Raw genomic sequence first — 25013 nt, forward strand, 5'->3', positions numbered from 1 at the left:
CCTGATTTAACCCACACATCAACTCAGCTACAAATAATCATTTTCTTTCTGTGTTTCAGTAATCCAGTGTATGCAAAGAAGACCAACACGTCTGGCAGTGGGGACAATTATGTAACCCTGTGGAGAAACTACCTGATCCTTTGCTTTGGGGTTGCCAAGCCCAGTATCATGAGCCCGGGTCATCTGAGAGCATCGACACCTGAGATCTCAGCCGCCACGCCTGACAGTGGTGTCAGCTACGATAACAAGGTAGCTGCCTCCCTCTCCTCTGGCCTCATCCGCTCCCTCAGTGCTTTGTCTCTCCAGGATCAGGTGCTCATACGGAGCTTGTTGACATATAAGCGCGAGGCATCAAATTACACAGTAGCTGTCTTTCATGAATGGCACAGCTGATATGTTTCTCACTGCACAGACACTTAGCTCAATGGCTCTCAGTGTAATTTGTGCAGTTTAGACATTTCTTTGTGTGACTGAACCATAAATGTTTGATGTTTCAGGTTATCGGGAGCCCATCTGTGGCCTGGCTTCTGAAGCAGCTGGTTCCACTGATGAGGACAGAGAGCATTGAGTTGACAGAGTCATTAGTTTTGGGCTTCGGTCGTACCAATTCCCTTGTATTCAGGTATTTCAGATACAGATCTAAAGTATATTTGCATTACAAACCAAATTTCACATTTATTTTTGATTTGTTGCTTTCAAAATCTACTGCGGCAATCCCTGATAATATTTAAGCTGCGATAGTGTCTTTTTGTTGACCTGTATTTGTGTGAATTCATTGCCAGTCTTTTCACAGTAGGGGTTTGATAATAAAAATGTATTATTATAAAGCAAATACATTTGACTTCAAGATGATTGTTTATGTTTTTCTGCCTGCACACAGGGAACTTGTGGAAGAGTTACATCCCCTAATGAAAGAAGCGTTAGAAAGAAGACCTGAGGTTGGTTCATTGTATTTATAGCACAGTATGACCAAAATGTATACTGTTGTTTTTAATTGGTCAAATAACTAGATAGTGGGCTGTGATTTGATCAAGTAGCTCACTCATCTCAACCACTAATTTGAATTGTGATATAATTACCAACACTTTAGTAATGAAGGATTTTTCTAAATGATACTTTTCCAGAACAAGAAGCGACGTGAACGACGAGACGTGCTGAGGCTGCAGCTGCTGCGGATCTTTGAGCTGCTGGCAGATGCAGGTGTCATCAGTGACAGGTTAGTGAGGCAGTAGTTGACACATTACAGCCCCAAACTGCACTGTATGACACTCACTGTACACAAAGGCGGAGCGGAAGAAGAATAACAAAACTGGATCATCAACATTTGTGCTTCATATCTCCTCTTAATGACCTGCTGTATTCTAATAGTTTTATGTTGGGCGTCTCCCTGTTTGTCTTCAGTACAAACGGAGCTCTGGAACGTGACACCCTTGCCCTGGGCGCTCTGTTCCTGGAGTATGTGGATCTAACCCGGATGCTCCTGGAAGCTGAGAATGACAAAGATGCAGAGATCCTTAAAGACATTCGAGCTCACTTCAGCGCCATGGTGGCCAACCTCATCCAATGTGTTCCAGGTATGCAGAACACATTGACCCTAAGGGCTTTTCTCATCAGGCCAGACAATGCTCTGCAGGTCAGATTGATAAATGACTACATTAATTTCTTTATATGGATGCCTGATAAAATCCATCTCTCCTTCATATTAGTTTCTGAATTGTAATTTGATCAAAGGCTTCCATTCGGCTGGGGTTACAGGGTGTCCGCGGGGTCTTAAAAAGTATTAAAAGTTGATAAATCAATTTCGCGAAAATTAAGGCTATTAAAAAGTATTAAACTGCATTTTCCAAGGTATTACATTGTGTAGCTTATTTTCAATAAGTATATAAATGGTCCAAAGAGGTTGTATTCTAAAGTGTGCCTGAATGTAATCATTGCGTAGGTGTGTAGTGTGATTCTGTGTAGTTTATTTATGGCATCCCGTTGGATTTGACGTCATCTGAACAGGACATCGCACGCTATCAAGCTGTGAGTGCAGGAAGGTCCGTTTACGCCGGTTGTTAAATAACATCGTTATGGGGAAATGCAAGTTTGCGTCCAAATGGTTGGAAGATAAGGAGGAAGGACAATCAATACTGTATATAGTAAATGTGAGGTGAAGTGTGTCGCCAATGTAACCGGTTAGAACTCGAAGTGGCGATGAGGTCTTAAATGTATGGAAAGGGTCTTAAAAAAGGTCTTAAAAGGTATTACATTTGACTTCAGGATTCCTGCATATACCCTGGGCTAGCATAACACATGGAGCACAAGACTCCTGATATTGATCTATATTTAGAAGTAGCCCAAGGGGAGTAGAAACAAAAATAGTTCAGCTTAAGGACCGAGCAGGCAAAGACAGTTGATGACTCATCGGTTGCCAAGCATTGACAAGTCCCAACTGGATGAATTCACTTTAAGTAGTTAAGAGTTTAAAATACTTTTAGCTGACTCTCAATAAGTAGACGTATGACAGGCCTTCTTGTCTCCCTCCCCAGTGCACCACAGACGCTTCCTGTTTCCGCAGCAGAGTCTGAGGCATCACCTCTTCATCCTCTTCAGTCAGTGGGCCGGACCTTTCAGCATCATGTTCACCCCTCTGGACCGCTACAGTGACAGGAATCACCAGATCACAAGATATCAATATTGTGCCCTAAAGGTAAACCCTCAATATGGATTCAGTTGTCTTTCACAAACTCTTACTCATCTATTACCCACTAAGGCTTAATAGGAAGAAGAAGAAACATGTATCTTTGTAATGGACTGATCTGTTTTTATCACAAAAGATTTAAGAAAAGGTGCGGAATAGATCCCCAAATTACTTCTGACTATTATAGAATAAATCCATTTTGGATAATGATCTAATATATGTTGTGAAGCAAGCCCCTGCATTACATTGATTCTGCATCATCATCAGATTATGTCTTTAAGTTATTTCTACTGTTTGGTATGGATTGTTTTCCAACCACAAGACAAACTGAAATACAGTAAACTCTCTAAACTAAAGTGTGCGCAAATGTTTTGGCTTCATCATTTTGATTATTACATCACGACACACTTTTATCTCTAGGTGTAAAAAAACAATAGATTTTGTTGGTCAATAAACATGAGCACTGTCATTTAATTCCACATGATAACTCCACACATTTCCTATTGCCTTTCTGAGCTATGTGCAGTGTTTCCTATTACAACTGTTCACTGTTTGTTCTTCCAGGCTATGTCTGCTGTGCTGTGCTGCGGACCTGTTTTTGATAACGTGGGCCTCTCTCCAGATGGATACCTCTATAAGTGGCTGGATAATATACTCGCCTGCCAGGATCAGCGGGTATGTGGCCAATACTTTATCACTAAGATGCATTCAAACAAAGCGCTGACATAGAAAGCTCATCTGATAGCTTGCTGAGGCCTGCTTTATGAAAACTCCTGTATATAAACAATAACAATTGCCAAATGCTCCCCATTATTATGGAGAAGTGTTGGCAAGTTCGGTATCAAAGTCAATTAGTCTTAAGTTATTTCAGTCTACTGTGATCCTCCAGCAATCCAGTGTTTATTTCACACATTCTTCCTTTTGAAAATGTACTTTGAGCTCTTGTTATCAATAGCAGGCTTGAAAAATAGCAGTCATTTGGCAGACTAAGAAGAACATTTTATTTATCGTCTTGTTCGTATGATGAAAGCAAAGCTTATTCATTTCACAAGGATTCACCCAGATCTTTGAAAAAATACACATACATAACCAAGTGAAATTGAGAAATTCATGACACGATGTTGATATCTATTTTGGTCTCAGGTCCACCAGCTTGGCTGTGAAGTTGTCATCTTGCTCCTGGAGCTCAATGCCGACCAGGTCAACCTATTTAACTGGGCTGTTGATCGCTGCTACACCGGCTCCTACCAGCTGGCCTCAGGCTGCTTCAAAGCCATCGCTACAGTGTGTGGCAGCAGGTACGAAATGCCACAATCATGCTTTCATCAGGGGGTGAATGTCAGCTGCCTGTGCACAAACACAGTTTTCATCAATGGTAGCAATGTACATCAGGCCTGATCCGTAAGCCATATCAGGGAGGATGTGAACTGTTTAGCTGCCATACCTATCTCCATCCCCTAGTTGCTGCGAAAGTGCAGGCGAGAGGGGTTGTTCACGTTAGCATCAGCTAAGGAGGGGATTAAACCACACCTTCCAAAAACGCCTATGAAAAGGGAAGTTAGCTAATTTCAACGTAACGTCCTTGCTGTTAAAACTGCCTTCTGACTGGGATGACACCAAATGGCAAATAAGCTTAAGCCTCAAAACATCACCTCAGCTTATCCTCTTAAAGAGCTCACTATTCATCTGACGTTGACCTTCCCCTTGCTTTATATGTGAAACACACATTACATTGAACATTGAGTACTTTTTTCTGTCTCTTTCCCAACTTGCAGAAACTACCCAAGTGATATAGTGACACTGCTGAATCTGGTCCTTTTCAAGGCATCAGACACCAACAGAGAAATCTATGAGATTTCAATGCAGCTAATGCAGGTGAGATGCACAAACAAACACAGAAACCTTTCCTGCTTTTGTGTGTCTTTTTGGGTCATATGGATGAATGACTCACCTGTCCTCTTTCTTCCAACAGATTCTTGAAGCTAAATTGTTTGTGTATTCTAAGAAGATTACGGAGCAGAAGCCAAACAGCTTCCTCTACGGCACCCACGGCCCTCTGCCACCTCTGTACAGTGTTTCCCTGCCACAGCTCTCCAGCCAGCTGGCCAGGATGTACCCAGAACTCACACTTCCTCTATTCTCAGGTAGTTGTTTGTGTGATACTGTGTATGTGCTGTGTGTGTGTGGCCCCAGTGGGGTTAGCTATGGTATTTTTGCCTGCAGTAATTCTCACACAGGCTTGTCATTTTCTTATGGCTTCCCACTAAATGCTGGTTGCTCGTCTTCCAGAGAACTCTTCTTCCTCCAAGACCCACACACAATCTTTATCTATGGACACTCCCACTGACCACAGAAACACTGAGAGCTTAGATCGATTAAGGGACTCCTATGTTTAGGTTGAATTCAAACGCGGATTAGAATTATACTGACAATTATGGTTAAACTAAGTATACAGTATGTGTTTGATTTCAATGTAGAATAAAACGCTGGCAGTCGCTGCCGATGTTATTCTGATGGTATTGCATTTCCCCTGCTTGTTACAGAGGTTAGCCAGAGGTTCCCCACCACTCATCCCAATGGGAGGCAGATCATGCTGACATACCTCCTGCCCTGGCTCGGTAACATCGAGTTGGTGGATAGCGGCTTGCTGCTCCCGTCCTTCACACCCTGCACCTCAGATTATGAGGCTTCTATCCGGACATCAAGCACAGGTTCCTCCCACCAGTTGAAGGGAAATGGCTGGGGCTCCTTACAGGCCTCATCTATGGTTCTCAATAACCTAATGTTCATGACCGCCAAGGTAAAGTCATGTTTTGGAAATGAAAGGAAAAGGGGTCATAGGTAGTCAATAAATGCTGATGCTATGTTGTTTTTTGTACCCCTCTTAGTATGGAGATGACCTACCTGGACAAGAGATGGAAAACGCCTGGAATGCTTTAATCAGCAATGAGAAGTGGAGCAACAATCTGAGGACCGCACTGCAGTTTCTCATCAGCTTATGTGGTGTCAGCAGTGACACCACCCTCCTGCCATATGTAAGATATATCATTTGGGCACAACTAGAAAATATCGTAGCTTCTTCTTTTTTAGTCCTTTCTGTTTTCTTACGGATATTCTGTAATATTTGTTCAGATCAAGAAGGTGGTGATCTATCTGTGCCGGAACAACACCATGCAAACCATGGAGGAGTTGATCTTTGAGTTACAACAAACGGATCCAGTCAACCCTGTGGTGCAGCACTGTGATAGCCCTCCTTTCTATCGATTCACCGCCACAAGCAAGGCCTCAACAGCAGCCTCAGGTACATCTGAAAAAAACCCTGAACAGATCGAATGAACCACATCAAATGGTGTTGCTCTGTACAGATCCCAGTGGTGGATATGAAGCGGAGCTGGTGTTAAATATCATGTTCAACTGACTTTCCTTGAACGTACTGTGAAATATACGATTTTGTCACTTTTTTCTAGGCACTGCATCAAGTAGCAATACTGTTGTTCCTGGCCATGAAAGCTTCCTTGACACAGACGATACCAAGAATGAGGAGAGGTACTCAACATGTTCTAGAAGTTTATCATTGCATTAATTATAGTCCCAGCAAGACCCATCATGATTAATTTTATTTTCTGACCTCAGGCTCAGCCACATAAAGAAAGCCCACAACCGCCTGGAATCACGCTACAGCAACAGTTCAGGAGGATCTTACGATGAAGATAAGAGTGAGTGTATTTCTGTACCAGACAACCTTTGAAGCAAATGTGGTGGTCATGGTCTGGTGAATGTGAAGTACACAGGATGGTCTTGAGGGTAAAATGGTGGCCGGCATGGGCTGATTGATAATGCATGAGCAGTGCAAAGTGCCCTGAGGTTCTTAAAAGGCTTCTGTGAGAACTGGCACTGAAATAAAAGCAGTCAAGCCCAGGGCCTCGGCACTGCTGCAAGTGACCCAAAAACAGCTTTGTTATACTCTCTTGATCTGCATTAGTCCTGCAGACTTATGTGAGGAGGACTAATTCCACAATAAAGCAACACCCCCTTTTCACAATTAGCTTTAAGTTCTCTCCTCTGATGTTGTTGTTGTTGTAGATCATTTAATTGCATCTTCACTGTTTCCCATGTCCAGCTTTGGCCAATCCATAGACACTAAATGTTTGAAATGTTCTATATGTGTGCGAGACAAATGTCAGCAATATCATTTTCTGTCACTTTTTTAGGTGAACCTCTTTCACCATATTCTGATTGGCTGATGGTTGTCATTGAGACCAATCAGCCCAATCCTCTGCCCATGCCTCTGAATGGAGGATGTTGGGCTCCACTGGTGGACTTTCTGCCAGAGACCATCACTCCCAGAGGACCACTGCACAGGTAAGACTGCTGCATACATTATTGCAAAGTGTGCTCATTTTAAAAAGCCAAGACAGAACTGCTGCTAGTCACTGCTAAAGAGCAGCCAGGGGTAATGAGATCTTCAATCTTCACCACAATTTCTTTGTTGTATTTTTGTGTTTAATTTGATTGAGGGTTTTTTACAGTTGACATGTGCTTTGTTTGTTTTAGGTGTAATATAGCAGTCATCTTCATGACAGAGATGGTGGTGGACCACAGTGTGAGGGAGGACTGGGCCATGCACCTGCCTTTGCTGCTACATGCCTTGTTTTTGGGTGAATTCAAATTATAATATTATAATTACAGTAATTTCTGTTAAAATCCTATCCAAGTTATGACACGATACTCAAAATTCTAAATATTTCATGTAATACAGTACAAATGTCACTATTTCAAATGTTTTTATTCTGAATAAATATTTTTAATGAGAGCAACAAATGGTATTGCCATGCCTCTTTATATAAAGAACAAATATGTCAAAACAATTATCAATTAAATGTGTTGAAATAAATGAATACACATTTTAATTGTTCTAATAAATTAAACAATTCAAAAAAACATATTAATTGTTATAATGATGACAACAACAGTACTATAACTTTTTTAATAGCCTACAGTACAATTCTTCCAGATTACTGCATTTAAGGACTATGGTGGATTCCAGATTTGGATAAAATAATTTGTTAGGTATTTTAAGTACAATAAGATACTTCCTTTTTGAATTGTAAGTATAAAGTGTGTGGGAATGTAGTATTAAACAGACAGATACAATAATAGATTTTGAGATCAAGGTTGTGAAGTGAGGAGAAGCATACTATAAAATAAACTGTTGTCATGGCTATAACAAACTAGTGTTTGAGTCCACAGTGCGCTGAAACAGGCTGACTGTTCTGTTTCTCTCCTCAGGTATGGATCACTATCGTCCAGAGGTGTTCGAGCACAGCAAGCGTCTCCTCCTGCACCTGCTCATCACGTTGTCCTGTAACAGCAACTTCCAGGCCATCGCCTCAGTCCTACTGCAGACACGTGAGATCAACGGCACCAAGACCCTCACCTGCAAACCCAGCCTTCAGCCGGAGTACTCACATTCAGGTAAATAATAATGTCTTTTAATCCTACTCACTTGTTTGATTTGATGTGTACAAATACATTCATCTTTACTGAAATGTTCAAGTAGACCTGTTCACTGAGCAGCTTGGCTTTACCCATTGTTCTGATAAACTTCCACAACAAGAGAGAATGGCTCACATTCCTTTCAGAGGATGAATACGTTTCTTATCAGGGGAGAAAATATTTTGACCCTGTAACAAAAGCAATATCGAGCACAGAGGATATCAAAGGTCTTGATTAAAGCATTCCATGATTCTATTTTTGTCCTCTTACCCATCTGTTGGGGCTCAGATATGCTGGTCCCCCCCCCCCTCTTTCCCCTGCTGATTATTTGTTTTACAAACGTCTAGACATGCCCTGTCCATTTGACCATTTCAATACAACTTGTATGCCAAGAATTGTGTTGTTTTTTTCCCAAACATACCACACAATGATAACACTACCATGTAAATCAAAAGAAAACAACCCCCATCTTTGTAACATGTTCCCTCCAATCTTTACTTTAAAACTAAGTAGTTAAACTTGACACCTCCGTCAGTAGAAAGGCAGTTTGGATAAAAATTCCAAACGTTTTAATACACACGGTGCTCCCTACAGGTTCTCTTGTTACGGGAAATGAAATGTAACATCCACATGAACCACTGGAACCTGTTTCTGATCACACACCTGCTCTCCTGTTGTCTTCAGGAGGATGTGTTGACTTTTTGCGGGAGTGTCAAGCGTCTCCGGTGCCAGATTCTGGTCTGAGTTCTTCTTCCACATCGTCCAGTCTGAGTCTTGGCGGCAGCAGCAACAACCTGCCGGAGATCTCACATGAGGTGGAAGAGCTGGTGGCTCCCAATAAAATGGATGAGAAGACTAACAAGCTCATTGAGTTTTTAACCACAAGGTATTGATTTGATATAGTATGCTCCCGTTAGTTAATCATTTCCAGCTTCCATCAATTGCAGAAGTACAACTCTAACAATAGAGTTATAGTTACAGGTTGAAAAAAAAGGCTGGAAGTATTTTACAGAATAAATGCAACACGTACAACAAAGATATCCTCCACTGATGTGCTTTTCTATATTTCTGGGTGTAGATCTCTATGGTGTAGATTGCCCCCTAGTGGTGTGATATGCATTTTGCAACATATACTAAATGAGTAGAATACATTTTAAATTTTAATGAAGTTATTTAACCGGGCATTTAAAATATAGAATATTAGTTAATTAGAATAGCTTTTGCTAGTTCAAGTACAGACAATATTCCGCCCCAAAAATTACCAATTGTTGATCAATTAATCAACTTTAATTAGTAAGGAGACCTGTTTTTCTTTCATGCCTACAGTACATGCTTCACAAATAATGCAAGAAAACAAAAGATAGTATGCTAAGTACTGCTTTCCTCCAAACACATGCATTTTTGCCAGAGCATAATTATGGAAAATCCTTTCCGCAAAAACAGTACTTGGAATGCAGGTTATTTTAAATATTCAGCTTGTTGTCCCATGTCCTCCAATAGCAGATGTACACAAAGACAATATACTCTGTGTAGTAAGTACCCTTTAAACTGTTGTTTTATAGAGCATATGGATCACTGTGGTGCCATGAAGACATTTCAGCAAAGAACCAAATTTCCAAAAGCACGGGTCAGCTGACAAACTTTTTGCGACATGTAGTATCTGTGTTCAAAGAGTCCAAGTCAGGTAACTTTTCAATATAATCTTTACAGTATTATTTATGAATTCAAATAGAGAACTCTGTCTTTACAGCTAAATCACAATTCATTTTTATAAGCACATTGTTGTGTGTGTTCTTGTTAGATTTCCACCTGGAGCAGCAGCTCAGTGACGTGGCTCTGCAGACGGCCTTGTGTAGCTCATCCCGTCACTACGCCGGACGCTCCTTCCAGGTGTTTCGGGCCCTCCGGCAGCCCATCTCTGCCCACGCTGTCTCCGACCTGCTCTCACGGCTGGTGGAAGTAGTAGGCGAACATGCAGAAGAAGTGCAGGTTAGTGCTGTGTGTTTACATGTTGCATGTGAATGTAGATAACAGAGGATAAGACATTGATTGGTTCAAGCGTGTATGGGTTATCAATGTAGGAATGTCTTTTTGCATCTTCATTTCACTGTCAGATGACCATAACCAAAATGGTTTATACTAGGACTTGTTGGTAAAGAAGAAACTAAGGAAGTATTCAAAATAAAAATAGACTGCCTTAGTAACTTATACTGTATCATACTTAGTTTTTCCGCAGATGTAGCAAATAAATGCAGTGCTATTTAGCACTCAAAGTTTGATGTCTCAGATATTTGAACCTCTTTTGAGCACATAAACGCAGCATTAAAACTAATAATCGTCTAATGGTTGAAATCCAAGATTATCATACATTTTAATCAGCCGATCCTTGGTCTATCTATCCATATAATATTAACCAAATCAATCCGTTTTTTATTTAGTTTTGTCAGAAATGAATTGTTTTGTTATAAATTAATGATACAAGAAATCCTCCACAGGACGTAATTTCTCTTTTCGTCTGTTTCAGGGCTATGTGATGGAGGTATTACTTACACTGGAATCTGTAGTGGATAACTTGGCTGAATGTCTCAAGAACAACGATCTCATGGCTATCTTGACAAGGTTTGTGGCTACTTCACAGTTATGTTGAAATAAGGTTTATGTTAAAATAAGTAGTCTCTGTAATGTACTGTTTTGTCTTTTTAATTCCAGAGCCTCGTCTCCAGATTTCCTCACCAGTCTCAAGCTGCTGTCAAACAGGAAGAGCACCGGGCAGCTCAATCTAAGGAGAGAAGAGAGAAGCCGACATCAGAGGAGCTCTTCTGTCCCTAAGAAGTTTGGAGAAGCGGACAGGTGTTCTGATCCACCTCGCAGCGCTACGCTGGACCGCATCCAAGCCTGTGAACAGCAGGTTTTGTTGGCCAAGATGCGCAGCCCGTCCTCATCCAAAGACAACATCAACGATCCAACCAACATCAACCACCCCAGCAACCTGCTGGCCACCATCTTCTGGGTGGCAGTGTCGCTGATGGAGTCAGACTTTGAGTTTGAGTATCAGATGTCTTTGAGACTGTTGAATAAGCTGCTGGGCCACATGTCGCTGGACAAACAGGAGAACAGGGAGAAGCTGGAGAAAGTGCAGAGCCAGCTTCAGTGGAGCAGCTTCACTGGGCTCCAGCAGCTGCTGCTGAAGGGCTTCACCTCAGTCTCCACCACTGAGCTCACGCTTCAGCTATTCTGCCAACTCACTCCTGTGTCACGAGTGCCTGTCGTGGACACGTCACAGGCCATAGGTACACTATAGGAGTAGATTGATACAGGGTTTTAAAGACAGATAATATGACTGTTGATTCTCAGAGAAGTAAGAAAAAGCAGCTTTATAATGGCTGCTGTATATCCCTCCCACCCCACAATCTCAAAATAAAATAAAATAAATGAAACAGGCGAACAAATTATAACAGTAGTAGTTATACAGTACATTTGATTAAGAAAATTCAATATTTTAGAAAAAGCAAATAAATAAAAGTAAATACAATTAGGTTTGGTTTAGGAAGTATCTTAAAGTATATCTTGAATAAATGTGTTTGTTTCATTCTTTAGGTTTTCCTTTGAATGTGCTCTGCCTGCTACCACACCTCGTGCAGAACTTCGATGGCCCCACGCAGTTCTGTCAGGATGTTGCTCAGAAGATCGCCCAGGTTTGGCTCTATTTATGTTTCCCTCCTCCTTTTCGCTGAAAGCTAAATATGTTTTAAGCTGATGCACTTTGTGTGTGCAGGTATGCCTTGAGGAGAAAAACGCTAAGCTCTCCAACCTGGCTCATGTCATGACTCTGTATAAAACACACTCCTACACACGAGACTGCTTCTCTTGGGTGAATGTGGTGTGTCGATATCTTCATGAAGCTTTCTCTGACATCACTCTCAACCTGGTCACCTACATGGCAGAGGTTTGTGCAGCCTTACTGTTGTACAGTTATTATTAATATCACAACTTCTCAAAAGCACTTTATAAATCAATGGCATTTCATTTGGTTGTAACAGCTGTTGGAGAAGGGTCTCCCCAGTATGCAGCAGACGCTTTTACAAATCATCTACAGCCTCCTAAGTCACATGGATCTGAGTGGAATACAAGCCAAACCCTTCAACATGGAGGTGCTCAAGACAATTGAGAAATTTGTCCAGGTAAGTCAAAATAAAACATCAATACCTAAATAAATGTCCTGCTCCAGATGATTACTTGTAATATGTGGTGACTGTGAAACTTATATTGCTTTTTGGTTAATAGATGTTTATATTTTTAGGATAATGATGTAGTAACATTCCCTTTCTGAGTAATATGTGCTCAGAAAGTGAAAACATTCATGTATCAACTACATCAGATGTGATCATTGGAAAGCTTTAGGCGTTGGGCTCTGAGTAAGAGTCTCGAGTTTCCTGTTCCTTTTGTAAGTGTTCATGGGAAAAAGAGAAAAAAAGCGGTCTTGTGTCAGCGCAGTACATTTTTAGACACACCCAAACTATAAACAGTCTGCCCTTTTGCTGCAGGCTAGGCCTCTGCCTATTCTCATACTGAACATATTTTCCTTCACTTACCTTCTGCACACTGCCAGGACACTTGCTCCAAAAATAGAAGCACATTAAAACACACAGAAAGATATTTGTGGTTGTTTCTGTCTAAACATAAGGTTGTGTGGGTTTTTGTCTGATTTGGTGTGTTTATGTCTGTGTTGTCTATAGACTGTCCATTGGGGAGAAGCGCTAAATATCTTGAAGCTGGTGGTTTCACGGTCAGCCAGTTTGGTGCAGCCTTCATTCCCGCAGAGTGACCTCTCCTACGAAGACATGAGCCGCGTGTGGGACCGCTCCTCAAAGGCCTTGCCTGGGAAAACACTGGATTTCCACTTTGACATCTCTGAGGTAAGGGACCTTTCCCCGACTTTCTTTTTAATGTGTTTGTGGTTTGAAAGTAGCCTGAGGGGAGCTTAATGCATGTATTTCTCCCTGTATTTGTTCCTGTATTTCCAGGGTGTGGTGCCTGTTGCCATTCTGTGGAGTCTCGTTAAGCTTTTTGGAAAGAAAACACTTCTTCCCCTTCCTCAATGCTGATATTTCTTATTGAACAAACCCATTGAGATTAGCTTGAAAGCTTGAAAGGTAAACACAATCTGCCAAGCAGTGCGGAGCTGGAAATTGATGTCAAAGCTACAGACAGCGTGGCGTATGTGTGGGAACTGAACAGGGAGCTATTTGTGTCGTTCATGAATGGCAGGAAATGATGTCAGCCCTTTGCTGCCGTCCTTTGTATGTGATTCAGTGAGTTTTAGCGAATAGCCAACAGCGTGTGTTTTTGAACTGGAGACACACTGGACAAACCACTTGTATTTCTGAGAATTCCAGATATTTTTTGACTGAGGGATAAGGCAGAGGAAAAGTCAGTACGTTTTTCTCTCAAATACTCCATGAATGCAAGCCGAGTGGAATAAAACCTGTGAACATCGATAAAAGATACATTCGGGTTATGTTGAAACATTGATCACTGGGCGGTCATCTTGAAACGGTCTAAGTCAAGAAGAGAAAGGAGTTGCTATGGAGCCTGAGGCATGGATTGACTAAGCAGAGGCGGACTTTCTCTTCTAAAAACTTCCCCTGACTCATCAAAGTTTCTACCTGCACGTGTCTGTTTGTGTCCACGCTGTTAGACGCCTGTGATTGGTCGGCGCTTTGATGACCTGCAGCGTTCTCCAGGCCAAGATGTGAAGAGCAGGACCACAGCAGTGACCCGCAGCACCTCCTCTACCTCGTCTGGATCCACCTCCAACAACGTCCTGGTGCCGGTCAGCTGGAAGAGGCCTCAGTCTTCACAGGTGAGCACATCTTCATAGTCTTTGTACTTCCGCTGTCACTAATATGGGTGAGGGGTAAGGGCAATGTTTAATTGGATAATGGCTGCAATTGGTACCAATTTAACACTTTTTTATTGATTTGTTTATTATTAATTTTTTCTCTTTTCATGTATTTTCCCCTTTTTATTTTTCTTCTTTTCCTCTTCTTTTTCTTTTACACAATATTACCTAATTTATTTCTGGCATTAAAAGGTAATCTGTATGTTTTGTTCAATATATTTTAATTTCTCTTGCCCTCTGCAGAAACGAACACGGGAAAAGCTGGTGAATGTGTTGTCTTTGTGTGGACAAGAAGTGGGGCTCACAAAAAACCCTTCAGTAAGATAAACTTTATTTTAGCACTGCTATGAATTTTAACACTTAATTGTCATCCATTCAGAAGAGTCCAAAGTCTTGTTAAAATGTTGTCTATTTGTTTTGCTGTGAAGGTGATCTTCTCCAGTTGTGGGGAGCTGGACCTCATGGAGCACCAGCCCAGCCTGGTGTCCTCCGATGACGGGACAAGGGAGCCGGACAGCATGGACGACACCACCTCAGAGCAGCAGTTCAGAGTTTTTAGAGACTTTGACTTCTTGGATGTGGAGCTTGAAGACGGAGAGGTGAGTTTCAGGACCTCAAACAGTGCTAAAGATAATTATGTATCCTTTTTCCTACCTCCTTTTACTTTTAATAGACAACAATATTGTCAAACTTGTAACCAGTAAGACAAAAGATTAGTGACATTAGCAAAAAGATCTTAAAGTTTTTTCAAAGAACAAGAGCATTTCTAAGTGTACTGGGTGAGGTTTGCCTGCTCTTTATAATGGGGTCTCTTCTTTTTGTTTTGTTTTCTGTCTATGCTAATGTAGGAGTTACAGGTAAGTTTAGTCATGTTACCATTTTTCTTGCTGTGATGATTGATGCTTGTGCAGTATCATTTAGTTATACCGATGTCAAGGAGTAGAAAACGTGTGTGCATGCCATGTAATTTACAAACAGGTTCTGCTATTTTGTGCAATTTGGTGTAAAACATATCCTCTTAACTCTCAAGGACCAGTAGTAACATAAAAGCATGTCAACAAGAGATATCTTTCACCAGGATTACCTATTTCTTTAGCTGATAATCGTACCTTCAGGTAATTTAAATGTGTAATATTTTGTTCTGGTTCATAAGAGAAAAAAAGTATTAGTTTTGATATATGACACACAGTTGACAAATACTACATTGTTTCCCCTTTGATAACTTTGCATATCTGACTAAATCTATTAGTGTGCACTGTACATGTAATTGTGGATTGTATGTTACCTCAATTTAGAGAAGTCAAATAAACTGTGTTCGATGTCAGTTATCTAATACACATCACACTTAAATCGTTATTTTTGCAAGCCAAACAGTGAGCTATGCACCTTAGTTCTACTGTTTATGTTAACTATTTTATACATTTATGCTGCGATGATTGTCGCTTTAACTGGTTGAATTTAACATCACTTATGTTGCATTCAATTATGAATGTCCCTTTGTTTCATTTTAAAAGCTTAAAAAACACAGTAACATGCAGGACGTTGTAGAAATAATATAATTACAACAGATATATATATACATATATCTGATTTCTACCCTGGAACACAGTGTCAGCTGTTCTCCCTGTGCCTGCTAAAATATCACATAGACTGAAAACTAAAACAACTGCTGTGGTCAACATAGTGCAATGCAGACAGTTGTATTAGTTAAAAAGCCTGACGAGGTGTAAGGAAGGTTTTAGACCACATACAAAAAAAAAAATTGTAATCGTAAATATCAAAGTCGAAGCTGTTGCTTTCTGCGAGTTGTATCCATTAAGCTAGTCGCCACAGGAAGTCTCTCTTGTTTGATGAGTTGATGTGGAGCTCTGGTGGAATGTGGAAGTTGGCTGACTTCCAGAGCCATGTCTAGTTGAAGAGACAAGAAACAGCCCCCTCCCTTAACATGCACTGCATGGTTGTGTAAATGTGTGTGTATTACAGTGTATCCAGTTTGTGTGGGTGTGCATGTGTTTGTGTTAGAGAAGAGAGTGTTCTTGTCTTGTTGTTGCTTGGTAACTCAAAGCCATTCTCTATTGCAGGGAGAGACTGTGGACAACTTCAACTGGGGCGTGCGCAGACGCTCCATGGACAGTCTGGACCGGAGTGACCTGCAGCCGCTGGAGGAGAGTCAGCTGTCCATCAGCATGCCCAGCCTCAGCAAGATCCCCCATGAAGACTCAGACGAGTCGTCGGAGGAAGACTCCCTGATCGCCAGCCAGATACTCTCCCACTCTCAACTTGTAAGTTCACCTTTGTTTGTAGGCCAATAATGAATGTCATTGGGAAGGGGAACAAATATTGAAAATGATCCTTAGCACAGGGTGCAGGTTTTAGACTTAGTTAAAACACATTACATTTAATTTTGGGATTCTCCCATTAGATTTGATTGTAACAACAACATCTTTATAATTCTGAAATGTGTACTTACCCAGTTAAGCCCCATGCCCCCGGTACCGGGGGAAAAAAGCAACATCTTGCAAGAAACATCGTCTGAGGGCTTCTTAACATTTAACAAACTATGAATGTGTCATACCCATCTAACGGGAAGAAACTCAGCTATCACACATTATTAACCATTTTTAGCTAAACAAAACACAAGGGTAATATCAAGCCTCTGAATTAGCCCTGAGCGAAAAAAATGCTAACGCACTTAGCACAGAACTCACGGTAGAAATACTTTATTACTTATCGGATCTGCACAAACAAGATATCCTGAGCTGAGATTCCACAGATTCTAGAGGTATAAGTATCATCACTGTGCGACCAAAACTCAGGGCAGCGAAGGCAAACCCAGACAACACACCACGTAGCTTTACGGAGCCAAAACGGCAAATATGTCTTACCTTTGCTGTTTTTCTAATCAAAAGTTTTGTTCAATGGCATTAAAACGATAAAAACGCTGCTGAAGGTTAATCCAATGTCTCTGTGTCCCTTTGAAATGATTACTGATAATCCATCTTCATATTTATGGCTATAACCTTGTTTTCAGTTTTCAGAGTGTAACGTAGCTTTCGGTTTGGGCAAACTGCGTGCGCATCACTCTCATTCCTCAATGGTAATGTTTAGGTGGATTTTAGGGACTTCCCCTTCGATTCTATTGGCTCTAACGGTTCAAAAGAGGTGTCAATCATCAAAATCGACCGAGGGGGGCCAGAGATATGGCAAATTCCACGCAAATGAACCCAGGAAGGTGTTTTGTTTTTGCTAAACCTCTTCTAAGAAATGTCAAATGTACTTGTTTTGCATCAATCCTGATACAGGGTACTTATTATATGTTATTATAATTTGGATTCCTAAAGCTTTTAGTCTACTATCCCATCATTCAAGGGTGGTTTTTCACTATAAGTAATGGTTTTATGTTACTATGTTCAATCTGAATTTACTTTAAAATAAAAATTGCTATATTGATTCTGACTTTTCTACATCCAACTCACACATCTATATTGATTCTGACTTTTATACATCCAACTCACAGGTTTATCATTACTTTGAGAAACAAGATTATTAATTTACCCCTTTTAGAAGGGAAGATATGGTCATTTGTTCTGGGAATGTCATTTTCGAGCCTGAGACCTGAAAAACAGGCTTGGGGCTTAACAGGTTAAATCCAGGCAACAAAAACTTAATAGATCATAATCAATATTGTTATTTTAACCACAATCCTCTCGAAACATATTAAAGTCTATCTGGAATTAAATGCACAAGCTTTACTCTTGTGCCACCCTCAGGTTATTTTTTAGCTTTGCACACAATATATCTTATTATTATGTTTGCTGAGCATATCTTGTTCCTAAGGTGATAGGGCGTTCTACATTTTAATGATCATGTAACTTTTACTTAAGTTTTCATCAAACGTCATTTTAACATTTCTAAAATGACAATATTGTCCCGATGCTATTGTTTGTCCAACACCAATCAGATGGTTTGTTAAGCATGCAAAAAATGACATGTGCTATTAAGATAAGCTTCCAACAATGACTTTGTCTCTTGCAGATGGTCAACCTGTCTCCCACCTCAGAGAGCAGTAACAGGGACTCTCCCTCTGCCTTTTTTGACACAACCTCAGCTGATTCAACTCCCCTGAACACCAAAAATCCTAGTTTCGAGGCCCAACTGCCAGAGGACTCGAAGCAGCGGGTGAATAAGGGCTTCAGAGTGTCTGAGATACTGGGAACCACTCACAATTCCATACTAGAGTTCTTTACTAACTTTGCCAAATAGGGGGCTATTCTGGTGCATCTTTTCTTGTGAAATGTCTTGAATGTTGTATGTGCTTTGGGTTCAGTCTACGTTAAGTATTATTTTATGTCGCTGTGACTTTTCTACATTTCCTCCGTTAAGAATAGTGCATGTGGCGGTCTTCTCTTGTTTTTTTAACTCATTGCATGCTAGTAGGGAATGAACTAAAACTCTGCAAACAGGCAACCTATAATGCTTTGGGATATAATGGGCGTTTTTTTTTATTGTGGCAGTATTAGGGGGTTGTAGCCAGCAATAGAAAAACAAGGGTCTTCCTTTCTATGTCTGTCTGTTTAAGGCAATGTGTATACCTACTGCTTCTGTGGGGGCAACAACTAATAAAACTCTTGGCATGTGGGAGGTCAAGAAAGGTTTACACATTGCCTGTCCCAAAACATGAGTGTGCAGGGCCGCAATGCTGGCTGAAGTAAATTATTTTATAATCTATTGAATTGGCACAATTAACGCACACTAAATTGACCAAATAAAAGAAAAACATCACAAGGAGTGTCCATAGGGTCCCACGTCAAGGTCAGTCTATACATTTTACCAACAAAATTGTCTGTTTAATGATTAAGCCTAAACGAGGGAACATATCCAGTTAATAATAACCTTTGTTGCATGCTGTCCCAGTATTTGTTCATGACGAGTTCATTTTGCCAAATTGCTGAGAAACGAGTGTCCTCTGTGTTTTTTTTTTAGCAAGAAGATGAATACACCAATGTCCACGAGGACGACCTCTCTCTCTCCATCAGTGAACCACCCTTTGAATTTCATTGTGGTGACAGTTTGACAATAAACATGGTTAACATTGATTACAAAGGAGAACCTGACTTTGACAGCTGCTTACCCAGGTACTTACTTAAAACTTGTGTCACTAATAGATAACGTTTGTTAGACACTGCATCAATATCATGGCTTTGTGTCCTCCTAGTGTCTCAGAGGAGGAGAGAGACGACATGCTGGAGTCCCGATCTTCCCCCCCACCATCCCCCTTCTTCTCCGCCATCCTCGCTGCATTCCAGCCAACAGTGTGCGATGATGCAGAGGAGGCTTGGCGGACTCATGTCAACCAGCTTATAACCGACTCGGATGGATCCTGTGCAGTCTACACTTTTCATGTCTTTTCATCACTGTTTCAGGTATTACAGCGTGGCCCTCAATTCCATTAACATTGTGTCTTGTCAAACTGAATAATTAAACTAAAAGGGTAACAGGATTAATTATCTGGATGATTAACCTTTAGAGAAAGGGCAATGCGTGGATGCTTTCAACTCGACAACGTAAAGAGATTCATTAAGCAGATGTTGTTCACTTGACTTATCAAAGCTGACCAGGGAGAATGTCAGGGTAGAAATAATGACAGAATGTAAATGCCTTAAATAATGTGACTGAAAATGTTCAACGCTAGCCTGATTTTGTTGCATTGCAGAACATCCAGACCAAATTTTGTTCGTTGACCTGTGACGCTGTGAGTTACCTTGGTGATGGCCTGAAAGGACTAGGGTCAAAGCTTTTGACCTCTTCTCAGATGCTGACATCATGTTCAGAGTGCCCAACTCTATTTATTGATGCAGACACAGTGAGTAACCTACGGAGCCCCTAAAGGGACATGGAGAAAAAAAAAAAAAAGGGAGAGAGAAAAAAAATAAAGTCAGGAAAACGGATTAGTTTCCCGTGTGCACGAGAAACGAATCCGTTTTTTTCTAGAAAGTTACCGATGCACCAAGGAGGAAGTGGAACACACATTAGACAACCATTTCATTGCAGACTGTTATGTTTACGTGGGGAAATGACAGAGCATACATTATTTGAGATAGACTATATTTTGAAGTCAGACTTAATTTTATTAAGTCTGGATTCCCGGGCTGATTTTTTGTCGCAGTCCGCCCATCATGCGTCCTGATGACCGGCGATCTCCTTCATAAAACTAATAAAAGGGGGAGTAATCGGGCAGTTCGGTGTGTGTGTGTAGAGGTGTGTGTGGTTAAAACGGCCTGTGGTCACTCTTTATAGCTGTTCAATGAAGGTAAACACAGAGTAGGCGGTGCGTAAAAGCTCTTTGAGCGCTGGTGCTGCTCTTCTCTGAGTTACACGTCCCGCTGCCTCCTGGAGTGACCACACACCCCTGGCCGAAATGTCCTTAAAGTGAAGTCTGAGTACGAAATATATCTCAAATAATGCACTGTCATTTCCCCACGTAAACATAACAGTCTGCAATGAAATGGTTGTGTCCTGTGCGCTTCACTTCCTCCTTGGCGCACCGGTAACTTTCGCCCCAAAAAAATCTCATATCTCGTGCGCACGAGATACTAACCCGTTATCCTGACTTTTTTTTTCTCTCTCTGTTTTTTTTTGTTTTTTTTTCATGTCCGTTTAGGGGCTCCGTAGTAACCTGAGATGTTCCAGTTGTAAATATTTTTCTGAAACTGTACGTCACGTTAGCGGTGATTAAACAAAACTCTTTTTTCACAGATTATGTCTTATGGATTGCTGGAAAAAATGAAATTCAGCGTATTGGAACTTCAAGAGTATCTCGACACTTACAACAACAGAAAGGAGGCAGCTCTCACCGTAAGGACATTTTATATTGAGCCTTCTCGTCTGAATGTCACCTGTGTGTGGTCATTGATTTGTTTACGTTATCATTCTGTTGTCTCCTACAGTGGTTGAGTAACTGTAAGGCCACCTTCACCAGGAGTGTCGGGGGAACCGTGATAACATGTCAACCAGCGGAGCATGAGGACAAGGTAAAAGCTTACCTTTTTAGAAATATAAGTTTTAATACTAATATGCTGGCGTTTATCAAATGAATGATAATGTAAAATACTGTTGCATATTTTAAGCTAATGAATTCAGTAACTGTGCAAAAAGATAAAAGGCTCCATGATTTAGTAAAAACAAACGTTATTCTGTTAGAATGGAATTAAGTTAAAATGATTGAAAAGATTAACTTCCACTGACCTCTCATACTGTACTCTCTGCATTACAATCTCTGTGTGAAACTGTAGCTCTGTGAGTGTACCTCTAATTTCCTCATACTATGTAAAGACAATCCTGAGTTGCTGCATGTCACATTGATTATCTCATTCAAATCTGCATTGTGGTAATTATTTTTCCTAAGTTGCATTTGATCTGTATGTAAACAATTACGCTCACTTGACAACTTAAGGAAGGAAAATGCTAAATGGAAACTTCTGCTGCTAAAATGTAGTATTTAACAGCTCAGAGATTCTCACGAAAGTGAGCGCTAATTAACAGACAAAACTGTAACTTTGCTTGACTTTTTTCACTTGTCATTTTGATTAAAGCTGCCCTGTGGAGTTTTCTTGTAAACAAACAAGTTATTGTTTCATTTAGTGATGCTTAACACAATGCAATGTGTGTATTCTGCTCTTTCAAAGTACCAAGTGAATTTCCTTTCATTAAAAAACAACTTTGCCCTTTAATCCAGCATTGTTTACATCAATGTTTACGGCATAAGGTCTTCTTCTCCTTTTGTTGTCACATTGCAACAGTTTTGGTACATTTCTGCCAACTGTAGATTAGAAGAAGAATTTGCCACCATCGACAGGAATGTGTAGTGTGTCAACTGTGTTTGCTCATGTGCATGAATGTCATTAAGTGTGTGCACAGAATAAACAAAACAGTGACCCACTTAAAGAAAAACAGATCCGTAGCCCTGCTTGAGGTCAAAAACTCCACGGGGAACCTTTAATTCAAAGCAACTACCAGCCTTCCTGTCGGTTCTAATTTGCACATACCCTCACTTTTTTTCCTCTCTGCATGCCAATACTCACCCACTTTTATATGGAGACAATGAGGATTGCATGCCCTTCTTTTGATTGTCTGTTTTCCCTACTTCTTTTCTGTCCTGTAACATGCTTGCTTTGTAGCAAATGGAATCTCTGGCTGTAAGTTGGAAGACTTGTTCCTCTATGTAGTTTCAAATATGTTTGGTTTTAAAAGCAAAACTTGGGTTTACTGTAATCCTTTTCCCCACTTCTTCTGTCTATTTAGCAGTAGTTCTACAGTAGTGTGTTTATAATCCACCAAATGTAGAACTATAACTGATAAGGTATGAGCTAATACCTAAGAAGAAGAAAAACTAGCCAAATGAAAAGGCCTTTTGACAACGACCATGTTTCTTTTCCTTTCAGCAACTGGAGCTCTGTCAAAGACTCTACAAACTCCACTTTCAGCTGTTGCTGCTTTTTCAGTCCTACTGTAAGCTGATTGAACAGGTCCATGCAATAGGCTCTATTCCCGAGGTAGGTTCATCAGGCATTTGCTTGACTTCTCTTCTTGGAATCATTACAGCCACCATCTAATCCATATCCCTGTTTAATAATATGAATTCCTCTTGACCTTTAGCTGACAAATATATCCAGAGAGCTTAATGACTTGAAGAGCCACCTGAGAGTAGCAGCAGCCTCGGTGACGAATGATGAGATGTCTGCCTGTGAGAGCGCCTGCTCTGAGCCCACATTCAGCTCATCTGAGGCCGCTGTCCAGGCCATCCTCGAGTGTCTGAATACTAATGAGTTTCCAACGGCCATCCGCTACATTCGAGAGTGCAGGTGAAAAAAAGCTTTGTTTGATTGTAGATGAAGAGTGTACGCGGATAAATTATGTCCCAAGTCAGACAAATAACATTTTCTTTTTCAATTGCAGAACAATGTGGCCTAATGACATCTTTGGCAGCCCCTGTGAGGAAGAGGTTCAGACCTTACTCAACATCTACTTCAGACATCAAACCTTGGGTCAGACAGGTACTTTTGCTCTGGTGGGCTCAAAACAAGACCTGACAGAAATCTCTGCCAAGTTAATGGAACTTAACGGAGAGATTCGGGACATGATCAGACGAGCCCAAGGCTACAGAGCCATCACAGCTTTCCTCCCAGACTCCAGGGTTTCAGGCTCCACTCTTTGATGGTGGTCTGGCAGCATTTTGACACCCATTTCCTGCACAATACCCCCTGTCCCCTGCCTAGCCTCTTGTCCTGTATGGGGCTGCTGCTATCATCTCAGTGGTTAACAAGCACTCTGCTCTCTCCTGGGAATAACCAAACTCCTGTTCCTCTTCCTGCTCAGAGCACATCAGAATGTCATAAAGTCATATCTTCAGATTTGCAGCAATACTGTTTTTTTTTGTTTTTTTTAAAGAAGAGAGACTTTGGCTTTTATTGCACTAATAGTAGAAATTGTCATAAAGCGACCACTTGCTACTGAAGTCATACATTTTCACATTTAAGAAATAACATACCAAAGCTAAGTGATTCTCTTTCATTTATGTTATTTTAATTGTCATGGGAAAATGTGCAATTGTACACAGAAGTGGAAGACTTATACTGTATCCTGAAAGAATGTAATGATATATAATAGCATTGGAAAACATGGACATTGTTAGTACAGACAAAAGGGAGGCTTAATTTTTGGTTTAAGTAGCAGGTCTTTAGTGTGTGTGTGTGTGTGTGTGTGTGTGTGTGTGTGTGTGTGTGTGTGTGTGTGTGTGTTCGCTTGTGTTGCGTGCTGTTGCCCAAGTCTGTGATTTAAACCTGACTATCATCAAAGATGAAATTATGGATATTGATTTACAGAAATTGTAACTACTTTTGACATGCTGCAAAACTACTGTGACGTCTCCCAAACCTAAATTACGTGCTACTGTGTTGGTTATCTGTTACCTAAAACATCTTACTGTACATTTTAACTGTGCAGCTTTTAGCAATCAGATAAGTTATTTAATATTATTTGCTATAGGAAAACATGCATTTATCAAACTAGATTTATAGAAAACAAATATTTCATTTTAAACCTGCCAAGCTTACAAATTCTATGTTCTATAAAGTTTAAAAGTATGTTTATGAACAAATACAAAACTATTTTAACTGAATACTTGTACATAGTGCAATGGGGGCTTTGATGAGACTCATAAGATTGTATTTTTATGAACTTACCGAGTTGCATGTAAAGTGAAAGGGATAGCTGCAGAGTTGTAAAGCTTTCGCAAGAACTGTTTGTGTAGCCCCTCCCTCTCGCCTTGTAAATACTACTGCCTTTGCAATGTACTGTACTTTGTTGTTCTGTATACTTATGAAACAGTAAAAATAAAACTTACATTTGTTAAAAGTGGTTTCATTTTGTGATTGTTGGGATGTTACATATCTGTTTGTTTGTTTCAAATCCGTGTATCTACCGTCCAAATATTTTTCTATATTAAACACGTAAACGGAAGAGGGTCTGAGAGGCGTTTTTGCTTTTTACCTAACTAAATGGTCTATGGTCATTGGAGCGAGGGGCGGGGCGAAACTCACGGAAGTGATTTCAAAACAAAAGCACTCGTGTGCTTGGAACGGTGATAATATTAGAAACAAGGGGAAACAAGGGGAATTTAGCGATCACAACGAAAACGGCCAAGACACATATTGAGCCCAGAAAATGAATTACGGGCTGTAAATATAATAAGCCTATGTCTAAAATTGACAACTTTTACGGTGTACTTTGTGAGTAATCCTCTGTCAGAGTCCTCTCCATAGTACATAATGCATGTTTTCTGCTATCTTTGATGAATGATAAATAAAATGTTGTAGTGCCGAAAGATACAGTAGGGAGTCGGAGGCGGTGCAATGAAGGTATGAAGCTGGCTTT

At 40.6% G+C, this 25013-nt stretch overlaps 1 protein-coding gene across 1 annotated transcript in view; it reads left to right on the forward strand.

Annotated features, from left to right (window-relative positions):
- Window positions 1-24503, forward strand: part of LOC104967209 (protein furry homolog) — a 43785-nt gene extending 19282 nt beyond the window's left edge. The window contains exons 22-61 of the mRNA XM_010796626.1: window positions 60-249; window positions 498-622; window positions 881-938; window positions 1125-1216; window positions 1402-1574; window positions 2532-2692; window positions 3248-3358; window positions 3827-3981; window positions 4459-4558; window positions 4656-4827; window positions 5227-5483; window positions 5572-5718; window positions 5816-5984; window positions 6151-6229; window positions 6317-6399; window positions 6895-7045; window positions 7238-7341; window positions 7973-8158; window positions 8864-9065; window positions 9742-9863; window positions 9981-10168; window positions 10704-10798; window positions 10889-11469; window positions 11777-11874; window positions 11955-12125; window positions 12220-12360; window positions 12916-13095; window positions 13878-14042; window positions 14325-14399; window positions 14510-14680; window positions 16163-16363; window positions 18117-18260; window positions 19065-19216; window positions 19297-19504; window positions 19795-19944; window positions 20838-20936; window positions 21029-21112; window positions 22523-22633; window positions 22737-22942; window positions 23037-24503. Of these exons, the coding sequence (XP_010794928.1) occupies window positions 60-249; window positions 498-622; window positions 881-938; window positions 1125-1216; window positions 1402-1574; window positions 2532-2692; window positions 3248-3358; window positions 3827-3981; window positions 4459-4558; window positions 4656-4827; window positions 5227-5483; window positions 5572-5718; window positions 5816-5984; window positions 6151-6229; window positions 6317-6399; window positions 6895-7045; window positions 7238-7341; window positions 7973-8158; window positions 8864-9065; window positions 9742-9863; window positions 9981-10168; window positions 10704-10798; window positions 10889-11469; window positions 11777-11874; window positions 11955-12125; window positions 12220-12360; window positions 12916-13095; window positions 13878-14042; window positions 14325-14399; window positions 14510-14680; window positions 16163-16363; window positions 18117-18260; window positions 19065-19216; window positions 19297-19504; window positions 19795-19944; window positions 20838-20936; window positions 21029-21112; window positions 22523-22633; window positions 22737-22942; window positions 23037-23295 (6316 nt within the window). The 3' untranslated portion in view covers window positions 23296-24503. The remainder of the gene's footprint in view (window positions 1-59; window positions 250-497; window positions 623-880; window positions 939-1124; window positions 1217-1401; window positions 1575-2531; window positions 2693-3247; window positions 3359-3826; window positions 3982-4458; window positions 4559-4655; window positions 4828-5226; window positions 5484-5571; window positions 5719-5815; window positions 5985-6150; window positions 6230-6316; window positions 6400-6894; window positions 7046-7237; window positions 7342-7972; window positions 8159-8863; window positions 9066-9741; window positions 9864-9980; window positions 10169-10703; window positions 10799-10888; window positions 11470-11776; window positions 11875-11954; window positions 12126-12219; window positions 12361-12915; window positions 13096-13877; window positions 14043-14324; window positions 14400-14509; window positions 14681-16162; window positions 16364-18116; window positions 18261-19064; window positions 19217-19296; window positions 19505-19794; window positions 19945-20837; window positions 20937-21028; window positions 21113-22522; window positions 22634-22736; window positions 22943-23036) is intronic.
- The last annotated feature ends 510 nt before the right edge of the window (window positions 24504-25013 follow it).

Source organism: Notothenia coriiceps, unplaced genomic scaffold (genome assembly GCF_000735185.1).
Source record: "Notothenia coriiceps isolate Sejong01 unplaced genomic scaffold, NC01 NC01_scaffold00037250, whole genome shotgun sequence".
Taxonomy (NCBI): Eukaryota; Metazoa; Chordata; class Actinopteri; order Perciformes; family Nototheniidae; genus Notothenia; species Notothenia coriiceps.